This window comes from Mustelus asterias, chromosome 5 (assembly GCF_964213995.1).
Source record: "Mustelus asterias chromosome 5, sMusAst1.hap1.1, whole genome shotgun sequence".
NCBI lineage: Eukaryota > Metazoa > Chordata > Chondrichthyes > Carcharhiniformes > Triakidae > Mustelus > Mustelus asterias.
The window spans coordinates 64,891,494-64,914,427 of NC_135805.1; the positions used below are offsets into that span (position 1 = coordinate 64,891,494).

Genomic DNA, 22,934 nt, shown 5'->3' on the forward strand with positions numbered 1-22,934 from the left:
AACATTGCCAAAATGTAAAAACTCATTGCATCACTTTCATCCGCTCCAGGATCATTTCCTCTTTGCCAGCTGCACCTTTTGGAAAATTCAATTAATTGGGAACTCTGCAGACCGAGACTCCCATGCACCAATCCTTATGAAGTTCCACTTGCTTTGGTGCCCCAGAGAATGAGCCTGGGCTATCCTGGTCTTCAACTGCGTCATAAACTCTCACAGTTGTCACTCTCACTTCACTGCTCAAAGGTGAGGTGAGAGTGACAGCCCTCGACATCAAGGCCACATTTGACTGAGTGTGGCATCAAGGAGCTCTAGCAAAACTGGAGTCAATGGGTATCGGGGCAAACTCTCCACTGATTGGAGTCATTGCTGGTACATAGGAAGATGGTTGTGGAAGGTCAGTTGTCTTAGCTCCAGGACATCTCTACAGGAGTCCCTCAGGGTAGTATCCTAGGCCCAACCATCTTCAACTGCTTCATCAATGACCTTCCCTCCATCATAAGGTCAGAAGCGGGGATGTTCGCCGATGATTGCACAATGTTCAGCACCATTCGCGATTCCTCAGACACTGAAGCTGGCCTTGTTCAAATGCAACAAGATCTGGACACGATCCAGGTTTGGGCTGACAAGCGGCAAGTAACATTTGTGCCACACAAATCCCAGGCAATGACCATCACCAATAACAGACACTCTAGCCACCGCCCCTTGACATTCAATGGTGTTACCATCACTGAATCCCCCACTGTCAACATCCTTGGGGTTACCAGTGACCAGAAACTCAACTGGACTCACCACATAAACACAGTGGCTACAAGAGCAGGTCAGAGGCTAGGAATACTGCGGTGAGTAACTCACCAACTGACTCCCCAAAGCCTATCCACCATCTACAAGGCACAAGTCAGGAGCATGATGGAATACTCCCCACTTGCCTGGGTGGGTGCAGCTCCAACAACACTCAAGAAGCTTGACACCATCAAGGACAAAGCGGCCTGCTTGATCAGCACCACATCAACAAACATTCCCTCCCTCCACTGACGCTCAGTAGCAGCAGTGTGTACTGTGTGCAAGATGCACTGCAGCAATTCACCAAAGATCCTTAGACAGTACCTTCCAAACCCACAACCACTTCCATCTAGAAGGACAAGGGCAGCAGATACACAGGACCACCACCTGCAAGTTCCCTCCAAGCCACTCACCGTCCTGATATGGAAATATATCGCTGCTCCTTCGCAGTCGCTGTGTCAAAATCCTGGATTTCCCTCCCTAACAGCATTGTGGGTCCACAGCATATGACTGTAGCGATTCAAGGCAGCAGCTCATCACCACCTCCTCAAAGGCAACTAGGGATGGCATGAAAGAAGCATTCTTCAGCCCTTTATTGGTCTACTTTATGCCAAAGTGTGTTATAGTTCCATGTTAACGAGACATCTACAGCTTTTTCTCACAGCCAATTGAGTCAAGATGAAAGATGGTTCTCATTCCCCTAAATACTTGGGACAGTTTAAATTAATTTTACACAAACCAAGACTCGGACATCTTCTGTTTCAATTAAGATCTTTAGGAGACCTGCTTTTCTGAGATGGGACATTTTATCTTTTCTCAGATGGTTTCTCCCACTGAAGGTCTATGCTCTGTCCTTGAAAACTGTTTCAGAAAACCATTGTATTTCATCATATCCATCTCTTCAAACAAAACAAGACAAACCTTTGTCTTCCTTTGCTAATAAATGCATCCATTCTGTTATTGGTATCTGTCCTTTGAGACTGTTGGGGTACTGGACCAGAACCCCAAGATATAGTAGGAAGCCAGACTAGACCCCAACAATTCTCCCTTTTTGGCACAAATGTGAGGAAACTTCACTTCAGGATTGATTCCACTGACAAAATAGGGATTTTAATATCAAAACAATCTTTATTCATAACAGAGTTTAAATTTAACTCTAATATAGGAAACTACTTAACTATTAACAGTTGAACAACGTTTAAAAATAAAGGAAACCGTTTTATTTTCTAGTTTATGACTATTCCAGTTCCAAATAAGCAACATTCCTCTTACAAACTTAATGGCCACTTTAAATATAGTTGGCAATCACAAATAAACTTGCTATAATAAATGTGGATAGATTTGGAATTTTATGAGATGGATGAGTTTCAGGGTAACTTGCAGAAGCCTCTTTATTCAATCAATTTTCAGCCAAAACTCCAATTCTAAACTGCAAGCACTTCTTTCTCTCTACTACAGAGCCACTCTGCACATTAACCACATTATCACTTGACCCTGTCAATCAACTTTCCAAGGAATCTTTTGTGTAAACAAAAGTCCATTAGCTCTATCTAGCTGAAATGATAATTAACTTGCTTTTACAAAACTTGAGCAAAATGTTTACCAGACACACTGACTACCTGTCGAATAAGGCTGAAATTTTAAACATTCTACAGAAACATAAAAAAACCAACACATAGTAATTGACTATCATCACAGAGACCTATTCTCACTGAAGACTTGCATTGAGACCTATTTCTGTTAAGATGTTAAGAAAAGAATAACTATCATTTTTTAATTGTCACTGAGTAAGCTCCCTTGAGATTTTCACTCACTTACACCTGTAATGTTGGCACAAGATTATTTAGCTTAAATAACCATTTAACTTTAGGCTCAAATGAGTCATGCATAATTAAAATCCACCCCCAAATCTCCTAAATCTTTGATATCCTTTGGATCAAACTCCCTATTTGAATGAACCTCTGCCTACTAAACTAATGACGTTCCCAACTCTCAAATGCAAGAATCCTCAAATTGTTGGAAAATCTCTCAACTTTTTAACCATATTTTTAGGATCAGGATTCTTCTAATCTTTTCACTGTAATTTTTGAGTGTTCAAAACGTCTCCTCTGAGACCTGCTCTGTTTTTAATGGATTTTGATGGCTTAAGTCACTTTAAAAACTGAGATGTTTCCTTGATTACAGATTCTTAAACTTGAATGCCTGACATGCATGTCATTTGGTTAAACAAATTGCAACTTAAAGATTTATGGCTCAATGACAAAATATACTGGTGTGTATTCAGTGTTTCTTTGGGCCCTGATTATTAAGGTTGGTGTTTGCTCTTTGAAGGTTGGTGTATGCTCTTCGAAGTTTGGACATATTCCAATGAGATTGGGGTACATAGATCTAACTAACTTCTTTGTTATACTGAAGGCAGAAAGAAACTCCAGGACAAAATGTTTACTTTTATATTTCTTTCCCCAGTAACAATTCTACAGTCACCTCAATTACAGTTCACTTCTCAAACTATGCACAAATCATGATACTACGTGAATTGGGATGATTGTTTCCTTTCCTACTAAATCCAATATCTGCAGCAATGTTACGAATTAGATAAGACTTCTTTCTGTTATTGCTTTGCCACTGTGTTCAGAACTTCCTTTCCTAAAAATCTGTGAAGAAGATAGGATGTTAAGAATTTCTTCCTAAGCTTTCCTCAAATGTTGTAACATGGCCAAAAAAGTTAAAATATTCAAACGCGTTTAATCTTTTTAATTCCTCAAAACAGGTAAAGAAGTAAAAGGGCACGATACACCGAGCAATGATGACTCTAACTCTGCAAGTAAGCTCTGTTCAATATTCACAAGCTTTATTCAACGTTCACATGGAAGACAATTAAATGAACGATGCAAATAACAATACTTTATTGCTACTCTTATACTGTGAATTCAGAAGTTATAATTCAGTGATGATGCCAATACTTCTTACAATATTTATATCAACAGCTTAATTTTCTTGTACAAAATACAAAACTTTGTGGGGCATTTATGGTTATTATTCTTTCCCAAAATAGGTCATCAAATAAAGGGGAAGTATTCATGGAGGATTTATGACAATGGACAAAATGGCGATTCTAATTCTGCCAGTACGTACAGTTTAATCTTTACGCATCATAACAGGTTTATTAAGTTGAGAATATTCACTGGTTAAAGCTCAAATTATCAATTTTAAATATGAAATTAGAAAACCCAACCTGATAAACCCACAATCTAGTGCCGCAAGTCTGACTGGAGCCTCGTGCAAGGGCTGAAAAATTGGTCAAGTTCCTGTGTGCTATGGATCCTGGCTTTACTTGCCAGTTTCCAGGAGGGTTTGTTTGGGGTCAAACCACCAGCTACTCCAGACATGTCCCCTAATATCAGAAGTTGAAAGGCTAAGGAGAATGCATTTCCTAATTAGGATTTTCCTTCCTTTGCCAACATTTTGTCAGCCACTATATAACAGATTGTAGGAGAGACGGTGGCCTATTGGTATTATCGTTAGACTAATAATCCAGAAATTTAGCTGATGCTCTGGGGACCCAGGATCAAATCCCACCACGGCAGATAGTGGAATTTGATTTCAATAAAAATGTCTGGAATTAAGACCTTGAAACCACTGTCGATTGTCAGAAAAACCCATTTGGTTCACTAACGTCCTTTAGGGAAGGAAGTCCACCATCCTTACCCGGTCTGGCCTGCACACGACAGCCACAGCAATGTGGTTGACTCAACTGCCCTCTGAAATGGCCTAGTAAGCCACTCAGTTCAAGGGCAACTAGGGATGGGCAATAAATGCTGGCCAGCTAGCAACACCCATGTCCAATGAATAAAAAGAATTAGGCATCCTGATACTTGGTCTGGCATATACGGTGCTAAACCTCAGGTCCAGACGTGGATTCTCCAAATAATATCTGAATCAATGAGATCGACATATATTTTAGGCTGGTACAGACAACAGGTGTTCAAGTCCTGTGAGATAGTCTAGCAAGACATCCAGTTCATGGACAATTAGGGATGGGCAACAAATACTGAACTTGTCAGCGGTGCTCACATCCCATTAAGAGTATAAAGTGACTGGATAGCATTGCTTTTCCTGCTTACCTCTTCAGGTTAGCAACTGACTGGATTATTTACAGCAGATGACCTCTGATTACCCCAGATATGTCAGGTGTAAGTGTCAGATGCATTAATCAATTTCCCAAAACTTTCTTGATTCAGGAATTGTAGCTTAGAATTACATTCACAATCTTCCAACCCTCTTATTTAAGAAATGGGACCATTCAGGTAACGACGAACCTGCCAATTTAACACTTATTGTAAGGAAGTTCAGGAATCATCAAAGACAAGGGCAACTGAGCATTTACAATATCAGTGAGGCGTAGGTCAAAGTTTGACAGTCGTACAATTTATTTTTGAGGACCAATAGCATGATGGATAGGAGAGTGTCTACGAATGCCGCCCTTGCCAACTTCCAAAAAGTATATGATAAGATTCTGCAAAAGTGATCAATAACAGTGAGAGCACATGGGATTGGAGGTAGCCTTGTGATGTGTCTACAATTAGTTAAGAGATAGGAGGCAGTGGTCAAGAAATTAAGCTCCAGAGTGTTATTGGAGCCAGCGCTATGGAAGCTAAGACTCTCCCAGTTGAGTTCGTAGCAGCCATGCTGGATGGGCATTCACATGGGGAAACCATACATGTGGAAGAGGTTTTCAACTGGCGAGATTGTGACTTCAGTTCACCCAGTAGAAATTTGGGCTATGTAGGCCCACTCAATAAATTGGTTTGTCACTCACCAAAAAACAGTCATACAGCTGAAACAAGCACCACCACGAGTTCTATTTAAAAATCCAGGCACCACACCTGAAGACAAGGTAATATAGACTAACACATGCTATGCAAAGTTTCTGGAACGATTGTGGAATGTTTTTGCAGGTGAGTTGAGATACTGGATTTGGCAAGGAGAGTTGCTGCCTCTTTACTAATCTAATTCGCTAATCTCATTAGCGATAGACAACATGGTTTTGTACGAGGGAGGTCATGCCTCACAAATTTGGTTGAGTTTTTTGAGGAGGTGACAAAAACGATTGACGAAGGGAGGGCCGTGGACGTAGTCTATATGGATTTTAGTAAAGCGTTTGACAAGGTCCCTCATGGCAGGCTGGTGCAAAAGGTTAAATCTCACAGGATAAAAGGTGAGCTAGCTAGATGGGTGGAGAACTGGCTGAGCCATAGAAGACAGAGGGTAACAGTGGAGGGGTCTTTTTCCGGTTGGAGGTCTATGACTAGTGGTGTTCCGCAGGGCTCTGTACTGGGACCGCTGCTGTTTGTGATATATATAAATGATTTGGAGGAAGATGTAGCTGGTCTGATTAGTAAGTTTGCGGACGACACAAAGATTGCTGGAGTTGCGGATAGTGATGAACATTGTCAGAGAATACAGCAGGATATAGATAGGCTGGAACATTGGGCGGAGAAATGGCAGATGGAATTTAATCCAGATAAATGAGAAGTGATGCATTTCGGTAGACCTAATGTAAAGGGGAGCTACACTATAAATGGCAGAACCATCAGGAGTATAGACACACAGAGGGACCTGGGTGTACAAGTCCACAGATCCTTAAAGGTGGCAGCACAGGTGGAGAGGGTGGTTAGGAAGGCATATGGCATGCTTGCCTTTATTGGACGGGGCATAGAATATAAAAGTTGGCATATGATGTTGCAGCTGTATAGAACGATGGTTAGGCCACATTTGGAATACTGCGTCCAGTTCTGGTCGCCATACTACCAGAAGGACGTGGAGGCTTTGGAGAGTGTACAGAGAAGGTTTACCAGGATGTTGCCTGGTATGGAGGGTCTTAGCTATGAGGAGAGATTGGGTAAACTGGGGTTGTTCTCCCTGGAAAGACGCAGGATGAGGGGCAACCTAATAGAGGTGTATAAAATTACGAAGGGCATAGAGTGAACAGTGGGAAGCTTTTTCCCAGGTCGGAGGTGATGAACACAAGGGGTCACGGGTTCAAGGTGAGGGGGGCAAGGTTCAACACAAATATCAGGGGGACGTATTTTACACAGAGGGTGGTGGGGGCCTGGAATGCACTGCCAAGCAAAGTGATTGAGGCGGACACGCTGGGATTGTTTAAGACTTATCTAGATAGCCACATGAACAGACTGGGAATAGAGGGATACAAAAGAATGGTCTAGTGGGCACATGAGCGGCGCAGGCTTGGAGGGCCGAAGGGCCTGTTCCTGTGCTGTATTGTTCTTTGTTTACAGAGGGGGTAGAGGGTTTGTTGATCTGTTCACACAAAAGTTGCAACAGGGCTGGTATTGCAGAACTTCTCAATCTGCAACATGTCAGGGAAATGGACCAGAGGCTGTGGAATCATACAATGAAGTCATTACTGTGCAGGTTCTCTGCAACAGCAATGCACCTGGTGCCACTTTCCTGCCTTATCCATATAGACTGCAATTTATTTCCTCTTCAGATAGTGGTGTAAATTGCTTTAGAAAGCTATGATTGAATCTGCCTCCACCATACTCTCAGATAGTACATTCCAGATCTCAACGATTTGCTGCGTAAAATAGATTTTCCTCATCTTAGCATTGCTTCTTTTGCCTTTCACCTTAAACCAGTATCCTCAGGTTCTTGATTCTTCCACCAATGGGAATAGGTTCTCCTTATCTACTCTCATCAGACCGTTCATGATTTTGAATACCTCTATCAAATCACCTCTCAATCTTCTCATCCAGAAACAGCCCCAAATTCTTCAATCTATGTGCCGAACTGAAGCTCCCTTCTTGTTTTTGTACCCTGAGGGGGGAAATCTCTGCGTGATGTTCGCTGTCAAGTGGAGTCAGAATCATCTACATTCCTTGCTAGTGACAGGAGACTGTCTGGCAGGCTGGTCAATACACCCAACATCTCAGTCTACATTCACATTATAGTTCTCCTGCATGTCACCCCATTGAAATCCACATCAGAGTCCTCTATAGTACAGCTGGCATGCAGAGTATCCTTTTGCCAGACCTGCCAGCAGCTCAACCTGTGCTGAACCCTCTCTTTCTCCTGGATTCTTGAGTGCCTGAAAGCAGAAAATCAGAAAGGGAAGGGCTGAGTGGAAAACAGGAGGTCCATGGTCACATGATCAACAGCTTGCACATCATGCCAGAGAGCAGGATGTGTGGCAGCTGAGAAGGAGCACAAGGCAGGAATACATTGGCATTTTTAATGCCATTTGGTGGAAGGGTTGGCAAAATGGAGTAGAGATTTCAGGTAACTAACTAAAGAACCAAACTTGATTGGAAGAGAACCTTTTATTTTCAATGGAGTGAATGATTATGATTTGGACTATACTTTCTAAAAGGCTAGTGGAGGTAGATTCAATCATGGCTTTCAAAATGATTTTAAGCACCTGAAGAGGAAGAATTGCAGGGCTACGGGGAAGAGCAGCAAAGTGGGATGAGCTAAATTATTCTTGCAGAGAACAAACAAGGACTTAACATTCGACAAAGTAAAATTGATAAAAGGGCAGTTGAATAACTTTCAAAAGAAACAGGGAGGAATAGCTACGCTGCAGATATAGTCCGTCTGGTTAGTAAAAATGCAACCCACAACATAACATTCAGAAGAAATGTGTGCTACAACTTGACTGTAATTTTTATATTTCCTTTTAATTAATTCTTTAATAGATGTTTTGGAGCAACATCTAAAAACAAAAATTTGCACAGCAGAGTCCAGTAATTTAACCATAATGAGCAACATGAACAATAAACATGCTACAACAGATCTTTCCAAATATTTTAAGCCATATTTTATATCTTTGTTTTCATTACAATGTAAGTAACCACATTAAAATATTACTGGCTTCCATGTGCTCAGTCTGAGGTATGCTTCACTTCAATTAAATTCCCAATATTTGTCTGCTTTAAATTGCATTGTCTACCCCCCTTCTCAGGGTAACACCTCATCATCAACCTCGCTTTCCTCTCTAATGTTCTTTAATGCCTCCGATCTTCATGCCCTTATGTCCTAAAATTCCTTGTTTCAACTTCCAGTCCATCTTCTTCATCTTTTTAGCAATCAAACAGCCTTTGTCAAAGTCCTGCCTGGCATCATGTAACGATGATCAGTGCATTTTCCTTCCTCGTCCTCCTTGATCTATATGCTGCATTTGTGGCATCTTCCTTAAATGCCTGCCTGTTCGTCCAAGAAATAATATGTATTTATTTAGCATCTTTCAGAGATTCCAAACATCCCAAAGTGCTTCACAATCACGGAGGTATATTTGAAATAATTTTTGGGCGAGATTTTACAACCTCGCTCGGGCGAGACCAGAAATTCCCACCTGAGGTCAATGCTGATTTCCGCTGTCAGACCCTCACCCGCTCAGGTTCCATGGCGGGCGAGGTGGTAGATGGTCATTGAAGTAGAGAAACATGACAAACAAGCAACACTCGGCAAGTTCCTGCGCTGTGGAGTCATGTTGGTTGAGTGGATAAATGATGTCCAAGAATTTGTGATAATGTATGCTCTAGAAAAATTTAGTATAATGTTTATTCGAAAGATTGCAACTCCAGCCTCATCACAGATCTTGTTAGGCAGACAAACATTCATGATTTCCAGCAGATGTCAGTGTCCAGCAAGAGGAACCCTGCATGGTACACTCCCTTTGCTGACTGGATAAAAAGTAACATCCATTCTGCTCTGTTAGTTGAGATTTACTAATTCAGCAGACAACAAACATTGCTGATTCCTAAAATGTTGTACCATACCAAAAGTGGTACATTTACCCATAATTTAATTGCCTGTGATTGTTTTTAATAAAATATATGATAGATATGCTGTTCCATTTTGTCATTTTTTAATTTCATTTTCTGAAACAAACTAAATAAAGCCTTGCATCTATAGCAATTTCTCAATTGCTTCCTATACCTGCTCAGAAATATATTTGAAATAGTGCAAGTACTGTTCTAAAATCCACATTGCACAAAATGTTTTCTGCACACAGTTGCTGCATCTGAACTTTTTCACAGTCCTAAGTAGTAAGCAGCTTCAGTATGGATGCGCCGGGGGTCATATTCTAACTTTGTATTTCTGTCGAGGAATCTCCCACAGTTGCAGCATGCATCAAAAATCAGAGATGCACTGTACACTATTTCCTGGCTGTTTTTTTAAAATGATCAGAAAACTGAGCACAGCACATGCACAAACTTACAGAAGCAGAAAATTGAACTTCAAGTGCTCTACACTGCTGTGGGCAAAAGCTGCTCATTTTTTCCGATCGTTATGCCCATCCATCCAAATGGTCAATAACATATATGGCAGGCATAACAAATAATCAGTGCACATTCGTTAGAGTATTTTGTTAGCCAGATTGAATACATGACTATTTGCGTATAGTCAATTACATACATTTTGCATTCAAAGCTATTAATTTCAGAGTCTTGGGCTCAGTCTTTTGAGCAATAAAGCTGTGGGATTGCTGTTGACCCGGGTAATTTTCTGCATATTAATCCCATCTCAGCAAAGCCAAAGTGGAATATAGACGAAATTGGAAAGTGGCTCAGCCAAAATCACTGTTGCCCATCTTAGAGTTTGGTCACATTCACAAAGGAGCAAAAGAAGAATCCAGGAAGGAAATTGCTTTCTCACCTTCGCCATTGGGAATGGTGTATAGTTAGATGAGATCTCAGAAGAGTCCAAATTAGCGTATGAAATGTTAAAACAACAGAGAAGTTACTTTATTTTCCTAACATAAAAATAAAACAAAAGGGTATAACTTTAAAGGGGGTGTAGAAGCATAAATCATTGAAGGCGGCAGGACAAGTTGAGAGAATGATTTTAAGAAAGTGTATGATCTCCTAGGCTTTACTGATTGAGGCACATGGTACACGAACAAGGAGGTTATATTGAACTTGTATAAGGCACTAGTTCAGCCTCAGCTGGAGTATTGTGTTCAGTTCTGTTTGCTACACTATTTAGGAAGCATTTGAAGGCATCGGAGAGAAGGCAGAAAAAGTTTATAAGAATTACTCCAGGGATGAGAAATTTAAGTTTTGAAAAAGAAACTGGAGAAGTAGGGACTAATTTCCCTGAAGAAAAGGCAGTTGTGAAGGGATTTGATTGAGGTGCGAAAAATCATAAGGGGCCTGCACCGAGTACATAGGGAGAAACTGTTCCCACTCATGAAAGGATTCAGAATGAGGGAGTACAGATTTAAAGCAATTAGCAAAAGAAGCAAAAGCGATAAGGGAGAAAGCTTTTTCATGCAGTGAGTGGTCAAAGTCTGGAATGCTGTGTCTCGTGGATGTGATGAATGCAGGTTCAATCAAGGCTGTCAAAAGGGAATTAGACTGTTATTTGAATAGGAGAAAGCAGGAGAATGGTACTAAGTAAATTTCTCGTTCAGAGAGTCAGTGAAGATACAATGGACCCTATGGCCTACCTCTGCTCTATAAAAGTTCTGTGATTATTTCCTGACCACCAAAAATTAGTAAATCATTTTGTTTAACAGGATTCACAAATCCCCGTGAATCTGTATAAGTAAAAATTTTAATAGTTTTAAGGATATTACTTACAAAGATGCAAGCTGCTGTTATCTATATCTAAAACACATAACAGCCAAAAGTGCTACCGGGATTTACATTTTATAACCGTGTTTCGGATGTTCTATTATGAAAGTATACATTCCAAAAATAACAACTTATATTAATTGTAAAATAACTACGTAATTGTAAAATTATGTAATTGTCCATGAAAAGTTTCAGTATCATGCTTATTTCGTCTTTCCAAAAAAAGGCCCTGAAACAAAAGGAAAATATTCACGAAGGTCTTCTGAAGAAAATGGACAGAATAGTCACTCCAATTCTGGTGGTAAGCAACAAGTCACTTTATTTCTGTTCTTTATCAGTGCAGACAGACTACAAATTTAGCAATGGCGCAACAAAGTTTTCACTTTGTAACAGTGGTAAACTTGCGCAGAATAAATGTGGAGTCAAGTACTGCACACTATTAACCCATGTTGAAAGTTCAAATCCTTTGCAAAGCAGAATTCAATTAAGCCAGATCGTTGTGAAAACACAGCTGGGCCGCGGAATCTATTGGTGAAGGGAGACAATCATCCTCAGTGTGGCATATAGGTGAACCGAGTATGTACTGACTTTTAACATTCTGGGCAAGCAGGCATCTCAGTTATAGTCAGTAATTGCCATGGAATTGCGTAATAAAATCAAATAGACTGATGAACAACAGCTCCATTATCATACAAGGGTAAGACTAAAATAACAATCTCACTTCAATCCACCTGGTAAAGTTTATGAGTTGGTGGAATTGCCCTGCAGACTTGTAAATGTGAAACAGTTCAATGCATAGCAGTCAGAGTAGATGGGCAAGTACAACTTATACTTAAAATTTCCTCTGTAAAACTCATCATAGAGATAAACAGTTGTTGGTGGACCATCAGTTATGTTTTAAGAATTTTACATTATGTAGTGTATATTAATATATATTTGAACTAAAAAGGATTCATTAAGCCCATTTATTTTTTCATTTTCAAAATAGGTCAGCAGGTGAAGGGACATTATTCAAGGAGATCTTCCTCCGAAGAAAATGAACAGAATGGCGATCGTGATTCCGGCAGTAAGCAAGTCATTTATTACTGTATAATAGCGCTGTTCTTTACCAGTTTGTGCATATTTCTAGCTTAGCAATAGGGCAAAGACATCTTCACTTTGCAACCTGTATAGAATGAATGTGGAGTTAAGGGCACACATGTTGAGAGTTCAAATCCTCTGATGGCAAACTTGGAAATGGAATTCAGTTAATCCAGATGGTTGTGAAAATCCAACTCGGCCACAGAATTCTTTCAGGGAAGGGAAAGTATCATCTCAACTCAGTGCAGCGTACCAGTGAAACCAGTCCTTATGCTATGTGGCTGGCTTTTAATATTCTCCAACATCGCTACTCGGAAATAAGTAATTGACAACAAGTAAAGGATTTAGCAGTAAAATCAGATGGACTTGTGCAGAATAAATGTCAAGTCAAGGACTGTGCACTATTAACCCACATGTTGAAAGTTCAAATCCCCTACAAAACAGAATTCAATTAATCCAGATTGTTGTGAAAACACAACTGGGCCGTGGAATTCTTTTGGGGAAGGGAGATATCATCCTCAGTGTGGCATACAGGTGAACCGAGTCTTAGTATTCTAAGTGGGCAAGCAGGCACCTCAGTTATAGTCAGTAATTGCCATGGAATTGAGTAATAAAATCAAATAGACTGATGAACAACAGATCCATTATCATACCAGAGTAAGACTAAAACAATCTCACTTCAGTCCACCTGGCCAAGTCTATGAGTTGGTGGAATTGCCCTACAGACTTGTAAATGCAAAGTTCAATGCATGGCGAAAGTCAGAGTAGAAGGACAAGTACATTTATACTTTAAATTTCCTCTGTAAAACTCATGATAGAAATAAACAGTTGTTGGTGGACCATCAGCTATGTTTTAGTTTAAGAATTTTACTTTATGTAGTGTATATTAACATATATTTAAACTAAAAAGAGGATTCATTAAGTTCATTTATTTTTTCATTTTCAAAATAGGTCAGCAGGTGAAGGGACATTATTCAAGGAGATCTTCCTCCGAAGAAAATGAACAGAATGGCGATCACGATTCCGGCAGTAAGCAAGTCATTTATTACTGTATAATAGCGCTGTTTTTTACCAGTTTGTGCATATTTCTAGCTTAGCAATGAGGCAAAGACATCTTTACTTCGCAACCTGTATAGAATGAAGGTGGAGTTAAGGACACTGTTAATCCACATGTTGAGGGTTCAAATCCTCTGATGGCAAACTGGGAAGTGGAATTCAATTAATCCAGACAGTTGTGAAAATCCAACTAGGCCACAGAATTTTTTCAGGGAACGGAAAGTATCATCTTTACTCAATGTAGCGTACCAGTGAAACCAGTCCTTATGCTATGTGGCTGACTTTTAATATTCTGCAATGTAGCTACTCAGTCATAAGTAATTGACAACAAATAAATGATTTAGCAGATGGACAGGTGAATAACAGTCCCATTAATATAATAGATTTAGACTAAAGCAATCTTACTCTAATTGAGCCTGCAAAATCTGTGAGCTGGTGGCCACGTTGGGAGAGTTGCTCTGCAGGCTATATAGGATAATTCAATGCTCAGTCGTAGTCTATTAATTAGAATGGATGGATGTTAGTTACAACTTGTAGTTAAATTTACCTCTGTAAAATTCAGATATAAATAGTTTCTGGTGAAGTCATATTTAAGACCAGGAATTAATGATTTTGTTATGTGCAATAACTATTGTTCAAACTAAAAAGTAGATTCACTAAGTTTGATTTTATTGTATTTTCAAAACAGGTCATCAGACCAAGGGACAGTATTCAAGGAGATCATCTTCTGAAGAAAGTGAACAAGATAATGATGCCAATTCTACAAGTAAGCCATGCATTTTAATACACAAGGAAAATTCATCTTTTTGAAGTAGGGAACAAAGACATACAATCCATCGTAAAATTTCATTCTTTGACATAGCATGTTATTTGCTAATTTTAGGCATTGGCAGTTTTCACATGTGTTATATAAAAGGGATTTTAAACTTTTCAGACAAAGCACAAAAACGAAGCACATTTTATTACTTTGTTTTGAAACCCAAACTGTTCAATCATTATATTTTGATGGTAATCCATCAACAGGATAAACTGCAGTAGAATCCTTTTCCTCTTTCTAAAAAGAGGCAATTCATTTAACAACATTATTTATATGCACAAAGTAAAAATGCAACTAAGAAACAGAAGTAGGAGTAGAACCCATAACTCTGAAAATAACTATTTGGATTGTTTTTAATGGATGGAAAATGACAGGGATTTAGTGAATAGCTCTTTCAAAGCTTCACAGGCTCAGTGGGTCAAATTGCCTACTTCGATGCTGCAAATTTCATGTTTTATATCTTGTTTTAGCCTGTCACCTCAATATATTTGGCCATGACATATATTCAGCCAGAATAAAGCAGCATTTCAAAATTAAATGGACCACTTGAAAACCTTAGAACTGAATCATGATCATGAAGCCGTAGGATCATCATATAAAACCCACTGGCTGAAAGAAATGTCCCATCTTTGACCAATAAACTTGTAACTGGCGTAGTAAGTCACTTAGTTGTACTACAAGCAATAAGAATTGGACCACTTAGCTAGGCAGGCATCATAGCAGGCAGAATAAAAGCACACTTAGTCAGGTTGACCCTGCAAAGCCCTCATCACTATCACCTGGGGACCAAAGCTAAAGTTGGGAGATCTATCCCACAGACTATTTAAAGTGCAGCCTGATATAATCGTACCCATCAGTAAATGTCCCAGTTTTCTCCATCACCATCCCCATAAATGTTCTGCTCAACAAGCAGTGTAAATCCTCTAGAGATGTGGGTTCAGTGATATATAACTGGGTGAGAGTGGCCCTGGGAATATTCAACATTGACACCCGATCAATGAAGTGTCCTAAGTACAAGTCAAACTGGGCAAGCAAACTTCGTATAATAAAAAACAGAACTCAACAGGACTGGCAGCAGCTGTGGAGAGAAACAGTTAACATAAAGTCTCCATTCTGAAGAAGATCTGTCAAATATCATGTATGGCAGTCCCTCTGCTGGTGAAATAGTGCTCTTTCCTGTGGAATACTATTTGGAGGAAGCATCGAGAGCAACAAGGGAGCAGAACGTACTCTGGTGGAGGAATTTAATGTCAGTCTCCAAAAGCAGCTCAGCGACACAGTGCCTAGCACTGCTGCCTCACAGCACCAGGGGCCTGGGTTCAATTCTGGCCTTGGGTCACTGTCTGTGTGGAGTTTGCATGTTCTCCCATGTCTGCATGGGTTTCCTCTGGGTGCTCCTGTTTCCTCCCACATTCCAAAGATGTGCAGGTTAAGTTGATTGGCCATGCTAAATCAACTCTTAGTGTCGGGGGATAAGAGAGTAAATACGTGGAGTTACGGGGATAGGGCCTATGTGGGATTGTTGTCAGTGCAGACTCGATGGGTCAAATGGCCTCCTTCTGCACTGTAGGGATTCTTTGAGTCGTACCAAGCAAAGCAAAGTCCTTAAGGGTTAGGCATGATGGTGAAAGAACCAACTGAAGGGAACAACCTATTTGATCGACCTGTTGCAAAGGTGTCAGTGGTGATATAATTAATAGGAGTAACCACCGCACAGCATTGTGGAGACCAGGGGTGAAATTGTCCGGAGTCTCTCCCAAAGTCCTGGGGCTTTACATGGAGGACACCCTTCATGATGTTTTGTGGAACCACCACAGTGCTGTGTTGGATCAATTCATAACAGATCTAGTCACTCAAAGCAGGGCACCCTTGAGTAGTCATAAATTTGCATTGTATTACAATCTGTTAACTTGGCCTGGCAAATCCCTCACCCCTGCATCACCATGAATTCTGGTTCTCTGGCAAATTTAGAAGAACACGTCAGCAGTTTTGCAGAAGCAGCTAAGAATAAAGTGTCAACTTGATAAAGCCACAACAATGAAGTAGCAACATGTTTTTATTTTATACTTTTCCAATTCAATCAAATGAAGTCCAATTCAGAGTCTCAACAAGTTGAGACATTTCCGATCCAAGCTGACAAGACAGGGCCTTCACACCTGTCTTGGGCCTGATCTATATGAGCCAAGCTGATTGGAGGAGGGGGAGGTTTCCTCCTCCAAGGCTTGATCTCATTTGCATCTTAGCCAAAAGGCCGAGATGCCGCTTTTAAAAATTGCTTCATATGAATATGAAGCTTAAATGTAACCTAATGGCCTCAACCAAGCGCAGCATCCTCTTCATACTACACTTGATCTTAGCCAAAAGGCCGAGAAGCGAAACAGGTGCAATTTGGCAATTAAGATATCAAGGAAACAGTCAGCATTGTACTAGCCGTTCCTCATGGATGTGGACAATCTGCACACTTGCTCCCTTCACATATTTAAGGAAAAGTATCACTGACATCAGCCATACGTGGTAATTAATTGACAATTTTCTTTTCCTTGTTTGACCTGAAACTACATGAGGTCCTGAGTGAAACTTGGTGATTTTCAACTATATACCAATGTGTTGCTAGAACAGAATATATTCAGGGTTGATGATGATAATGGAGAAGGCCAAGTTGACAGATAAAATATACTTCTGAGGGCACAACTTTCAGGTTATTGCTCGACTAATAAGTGCACTGCTCACCCAGTTCCCACTAAACATTATTGGGGAGGATTAAAAGGTTTTTATTATTTTATTTTTGCAGAACTTGTGAAATTGATTACAATAACCAGATTCGTTTAATTCAGTTTCACAAGGTGCCATGGTCAAATTTTTAATTCATTGCCAATGAATTATTCATCCTGTACCATAACCACTGAACCATGGCTTCTACACCCATTATCTCTACTTCAATAAATATCAAATACTTCTATGGGGACTCTTCTCAACTTTCCAAGACCGTTATAGCTCATCACTTTATCCTCCACCACTGTTCCTTGTAACACTGAAGATTGTTCTCCTCTGCATCACACCTACAGCCTGCATTGGTCATTATGGCCATCCATTCTGGCAACTAGAACATGAAACCATACTTTAGGTGAGGCATGATCAAGATACAAATTCTCATGAATTCTGGGGAATCAAATTCAAATAATTTGAAATTTTAGTCTAAAATCACATTGTTTTATTTACTGTCAGCTCAAAATTCAGATGCAGTGAAGGAACAACTTTTCAAAATTTATCTTGATAAATTCTATCTTCTCCATGAAAAACACATCTTTCCTTTATACTTCATAGAATCATCACAGAATTTCTACAGTACAGAAGGAGGTCACTTGGCCCATCAAGTCTGCACCAACAACAATCCCACCCAAACCTTACCCTGTAACTCCATATATTTACCCTGCTAATCCCACCAACAACAATCCCACCCAAGCCCTACCCCGTAACTCCCCATATTTACCCTGCTAATCCCCCCTGACACTAAGGGACAATTTAGCATTACAACCTACCTAACATGCACATCTTTGGACTGTGGGTGGAAACCAGAGCATCTGGAGGAAACCCACACAGACACAGGGAGAATGTGCAAACTCCACACAGTCAGTCACCCGAGGCCGAAATTGAATCCGGGTCCCTGGCGCTGTGAGGTAGCTGTGCTAACCACTGTGCCACCGTGCCTTGTACTGGTCAAGATTGGACTTGACTAATCACTGACCAGTGCAGAAGCAAACTCTGTTGATGTCTGTGTGAAAAATATCAATTCAAATTTTATTACCTGGCTGAGATTTTGCAACTGTGCTCATAACTTCCTTTTGCGAAAACCATGATGCAGGCAGAAAAAGACATTCATTGAAAACAACATTAGCAATGTGATTAAAAACTCTTAATCTTTACCAAAATAGGTGATGAATCTAATGGCCATGATTTGGAAGACATTGTGGAAAACAATGACTCTGATTATTCCTCTTCCTCTTCCTCCTCTTCTTCAGGTGGGCCATACAAAATTATTACATAGAGAACAGCATGGTTTTAAAACACTATCAAGACTATATAAGCCATGTCAATAATTTATTTTATTGCTCACCATTCTCATGTATTAACTTGGAATGCAGGTCTGAGGATCCACTTCATTCTGGAAACTTGTCAAGATTTAGCTGGCCACTTGCGTGACAGTCAATATTCAACAATTTCACAATTCAGTTGTGTTTTGAGCATAATGTTCAGCCAACCAGGAAACATATTTTTACAACCATTGTTCCCAGATCAAGAATGGAGACATGGAAATAAAGTACAATTAATATTTAGAAGTAAAATAAATACTAAATGTTAAACTGAACAGTCTAATTAAAACTACAAAGCAGCAATAAGAAAAGTTGCAAACAATTTCGATTTTTTGGAGTGAAAAGGGTTGGCATATGAGGAGAGACTGAGTAGACTGGGACTATAGTCAGTGGAATTCACAAGAATGAGGGGGGATCTGATGGAAACATGTAAAATTATGAAGGGAATAGATAAGATAGAAGCAAGGAGACTGTTTCTTCTGGCAGGTGAAACTAGAACTAGGGGGCAAAGCCCCTCAGGGAAGACGTAGGAGGAAGTGGGTAGAAAGAGGGTAGAGGAAATAAATATCAATGAAGTGATCAGAGTGGTATTATCTGTGATCGAGACAATGAGAGTTGGGAATCTAACCTACCTATCTAATAGGCTCCTGATTGAGAATACCTAGTTTCATTTCACTTTGGATCCCTTCATGGAAATTTTGACAATTTTCAAACAATGTGGTAACCCACTGTGCAATAATTACCACTACCCCTTCCCCTAACCTCAATCCTGTTCTGAAATAATGGGACTAAAAACCCATGTCACTTTTGCCAAACTCCAGCCACAAAAAACCGACGTGAACAGAACATAAATATATTGCATAACAACTTTAAATTGGGTGAGTGCAGATTTCAAACAAGACAAGTAGCCTAGGAATGACAAGACTGGGGATTATTAAACACAGAAGATTCATGTTTCCAAGCCACTGAAAGGCCAGCAGGTTCAACAGCAGGTGTGCTAGATAGCAGATGTGTGTCCTGCTTGGGGTCCAAGCCTACACCACAGCCTAGACCATCCTTGAAAGATATTTAAAAGATTAGCTTTTTTCCTTTATATTTGTTTCCTTTCTGGGGATTCAGGCAGACCACCTCTCCCACACCACCCACAATTCCTTTACCAACACTACACTCATCACAATAAGTGGACAATTTTCCTGCCTGTGTGAAAAGGCAAAAGCCCAAAATGCACCTTGATAATGTGCCGGGGGGGAAACCACCCAAGTCTTTAAGATTTCCACCAGGGTGACTGGCAGAAGGTTTCAATTCTTTCCTTTCCAAAATTTGATTTGCTTTAATACAGCCAGTTGTTACAACCTGACTTCTAATATTGTTAAATCAATAGATCCTCCCTGCACTTCTGTACTGATCAAACTTTTGTTGAGTCTGTAATTTAGGACCAATGATATGCTGGATCCCAAACAGCCACCTTGATCACGTACATGCTGCAAATGAGAGATAACAATACATATATATTACAAAAATATACATTCTGTTGATAGATCAAAGACAAAGATAAATATAGCTGGTTTTATTTTGTGGTGTGAAGATATCATCATGTCTGTATGGAAGTATTGATCTTAGTAATACAAAGATTCATGTGCATTTAAATAAGTCAATCAGAGGTGATTTTAGGACTCAGTATTGTAAACACTCAGTACTTTGCTATATTGTTTTTAAACTTATACCGCGTTCACAATCTGCTGAAGAATATCATGGTAAAGCCACACATTTCCTATTCATATGAAAGCCTGATCTATTTAAGCAGATTTTTTTACTGCTACTTCAACAAATGATACTGCATTGTTCATCCAAAAAGGTCAGTTTAACATCTCATTATTCACTCTCTGACACTTGCAGTCATACTTACCTATCGTAAATTATACATCTGTGGTAAAAATATGGAGAAACATATTTTCGAGGCAAATAGTTTCTGTTCCCAAGGTACTTCATGTGTTACATATGAATAAGTACAAAATTAAAACAATGGAATTTAATTCTCATTAGCATACAACATAACAGCGCAGACTAACTGCTTCCTCACATGATAATCTGAATGACCTTTATTTCTTTTTAACAGAAGAACAATATGGACAACCAGGACCGCCAGGTCCACCTGGACCACATGGTCCACCAGGATACCCAGGAAAGCCAGGCTTTGGGCTGCCAGGACATCCTGGGAAGTCTGGATCACCAGGACCACAAGGATTATCAGCTATTGGAAAAGCAGGCCGTCCGGGAGAACCAGGAAAGTCAGGTGTACCAGGAGCTCCTGGACGAAAAGGCGATAAAGGAGCTCAGGGGATGCAAGGACCAAGAGGCCCTCCAGGACCCAGTGGACCACCTGGACCAGCTGGGTTATCTGTTATTGGCAAACCAGGAGCTAAAGGGTCACCAGGTCCTCCAGGAACACTTGGATTTCCTGGAAGAAAAGGGGACCCAGGATACCCAGGTCTACCTGGGCCAAAAGGAGACAGAGGAGTTGGAAGTCCAGGGCGCCCCGGTGATAAAGGTGCTCCCGGACCACGTGGTCCACAAGGACCACCTGGTGCAGAAGGTAAAGGACACAAAGGAGAACCTGGTCACAAAGGTGAACCAGGGCACAAAGGGGAAAAGGGATTGCCAGGGACACCTGGCCATCCAGGTAAACAAGGCCCAACTGGTCCACCAGGATCTCCTGGAAAAGAAGGAACTGGAAAACCAGGAATGCAGGGACCACGAGGAGTTCCTGGTATGAAAGGGCACCCCGGTTTGCAAGGTTTGCCAGGTTCACCGGGATTGCCAAGTATCGGAAAGCCAGGTCTGCCAGGGCTGAAAGGACACCCAGGTTCTCCTGGCTTGAATGGAAAGCCTGGCGATAAAGGAGAGAAAGGGTCACCTGGAGAACCTGGACATCGTGGCAATGCAGGACCACCTGGGCCAGGAGGACAAAGAGGCATAAAAGGTCCACCAGGGAATGTCGGTGCACCAGGAGCAAAAGGTCATCCGGGACTAGTGGGTCCACATGGACCTACAGGCCCTAAAGGTGAGCCTGGATCAAAAGGTGAGCAAGGGAAGTCAGGATCTTCAGGAAAACCAGGTGAACAGGGTGAAAAAGGAGAGCCAGGTCCAGCTGGCAAAAAAGGTGATAAAGGGCTTATTGGGCCACGTGGAAAAGTAAGTAGTCCAGGTCCTCCAGGTCCTCAAGGGCCACAAGGTTATCCAGGCGAACCTGGAAAGAAAGGGCTTCCTGGAGTGCCTGGTTCAGTTGGTTCAACTGGGTCTCCAGGGTCTCCAGGACACCCAGGAGTTAAAGGAAATCCTGGGGTTCCAGGTCCACCAGGTTCTCCAGGTAAATTTGATGGAAGTATTGTTAAGGGGCCAAGTGGTCCACCTGGACCCAAAGGAGCACGTGGTCCACCAGGTGCTCCTGGAGCCCCTGGCCCCGCAGGCCCACCAGGAGAAATGATGGTAACAAAAGGAAAGTACGCAGGCTATAATGGTTACATCGATTCAGGTGATGTGGTGAGTCCTGTTCCAGCATTTACAGCCATTCTTTCTCAGCCCTATCCTACAAAAGGGAAACCAATAGTGTTTGACAAAATACTGACTAATTCAAATAACAACTATGATCCATCAAAAGGAATTTTCACATGTGAAATATCCGGCATCTACCAATTCTTTTATCATATACATGTCAAGGAAGCAAATGTTTGGGTTGCATTATATAAAAACGATGAACCTGTAATGTATACATATGATGAATATACACCGCAATATGTTGATCATGCCTCAGGAACTGCTATCTTACATTTGGATGAAAATGACAAAGTTTATGTCCAACTACCTGCGGAAAAGTCCAATGGCGTATATTCTTCCGAATATATGTATTCATCTTTTTCTGGATTGTTAATAACACCATCATGATGTATGTCAACTTTAAAAATGGAGCTGAAAGTTTAAACCTGACTCAGTCAGTTAAGATCATAAGGAAATTTATGAAAAATAACATAAATATCCAACAAATGTCAATGTAACAAATCACTGCAGTATTTTATGCCTTCCAGGAAAGTGAACATTACTACATTGATCAAAGTAGCACGTTTGTTGACCACAAGATTTTAAAATCTCTGTGTGCATACAGGTCCAACAGCTAAAAAACTGATCTTTTCACAAATTATATCAGAAATTATGTGCATTCTTGACAATTGGTCATTTTAAATTTTTGACTGAAGAATATTTCATGAAAACACTGGTCATTTTATAATGCTATTCTGCTTGACTGCATGGTCTCAGGATATTCACCTTGTTAGCATCTTTGCAAACAATATATGTCAATGTGAAAAGTATGTTTCCAGCTGCATGAAATGCCAGTTTGAGCTGCATTTACATTCCAATTGCAGCATTGGTGAAAAGCAGTTTTGAAGTCGTTGTGCAAATCTGGAAGTCTCACATCAACTTTGCTCCAAAAGTAGGGAAACCTAAGATTCTAGATTC

General features: G+C 40.5%; 2 protein-coding genes and 1 non-coding gene across 3 annotated transcripts in view; 1 reads left to right on the forward strand and 2 right to left on the reverse strand.

The window, feature by feature from the left end:
• Positions 1 to 22,934, reverse strand: part of nt5dc1 (5'-nucleotidase domain containing 1) — a 545,446-nt gene that overhangs the window by 434,079 nt on the left and 88,433 nt on the right. The gene's annotated exons all lie outside the window — the stretch shown is intronic.
• Positions 9,221 to 22,934, forward strand: part of LOC144493924 (uncharacterized) — a 48,492-nt gene continuing 34,778 nt past the window's right edge. Inside the window, exons 1-6 of the mRNA XM_078213504.1 lie at positions 9,221 to 9,350; positions 12,367 to 12,444; positions 13,410 to 13,487; positions 14,203 to 14,280; positions 18,264 to 18,350; positions 20,539 to 22,353. Of these exons, the coding sequence (XP_078069630.1) occupies positions 9,221 to 9,350; positions 12,367 to 12,444; positions 13,410 to 13,487; positions 14,203 to 14,280; positions 18,264 to 18,350; positions 20,539 to 22,353 (2,266 nt within the window). The remainder of the gene's footprint in view (positions 9,351 to 12,366; positions 12,445 to 13,409; positions 13,488 to 14,202; positions 14,281 to 18,263; positions 18,351 to 20,538; positions 22,354 to 22,934) is intronic.
• On the reverse strand, positions 16,516 to 16,708 carry LOC144494569 (U2 spliceosomal RNA). Its single transcript, XR_013498106.1, has one exon. It is a non-coding gene; the product is annotated as a U2 spliceosomal RNA (small nuclear RNA).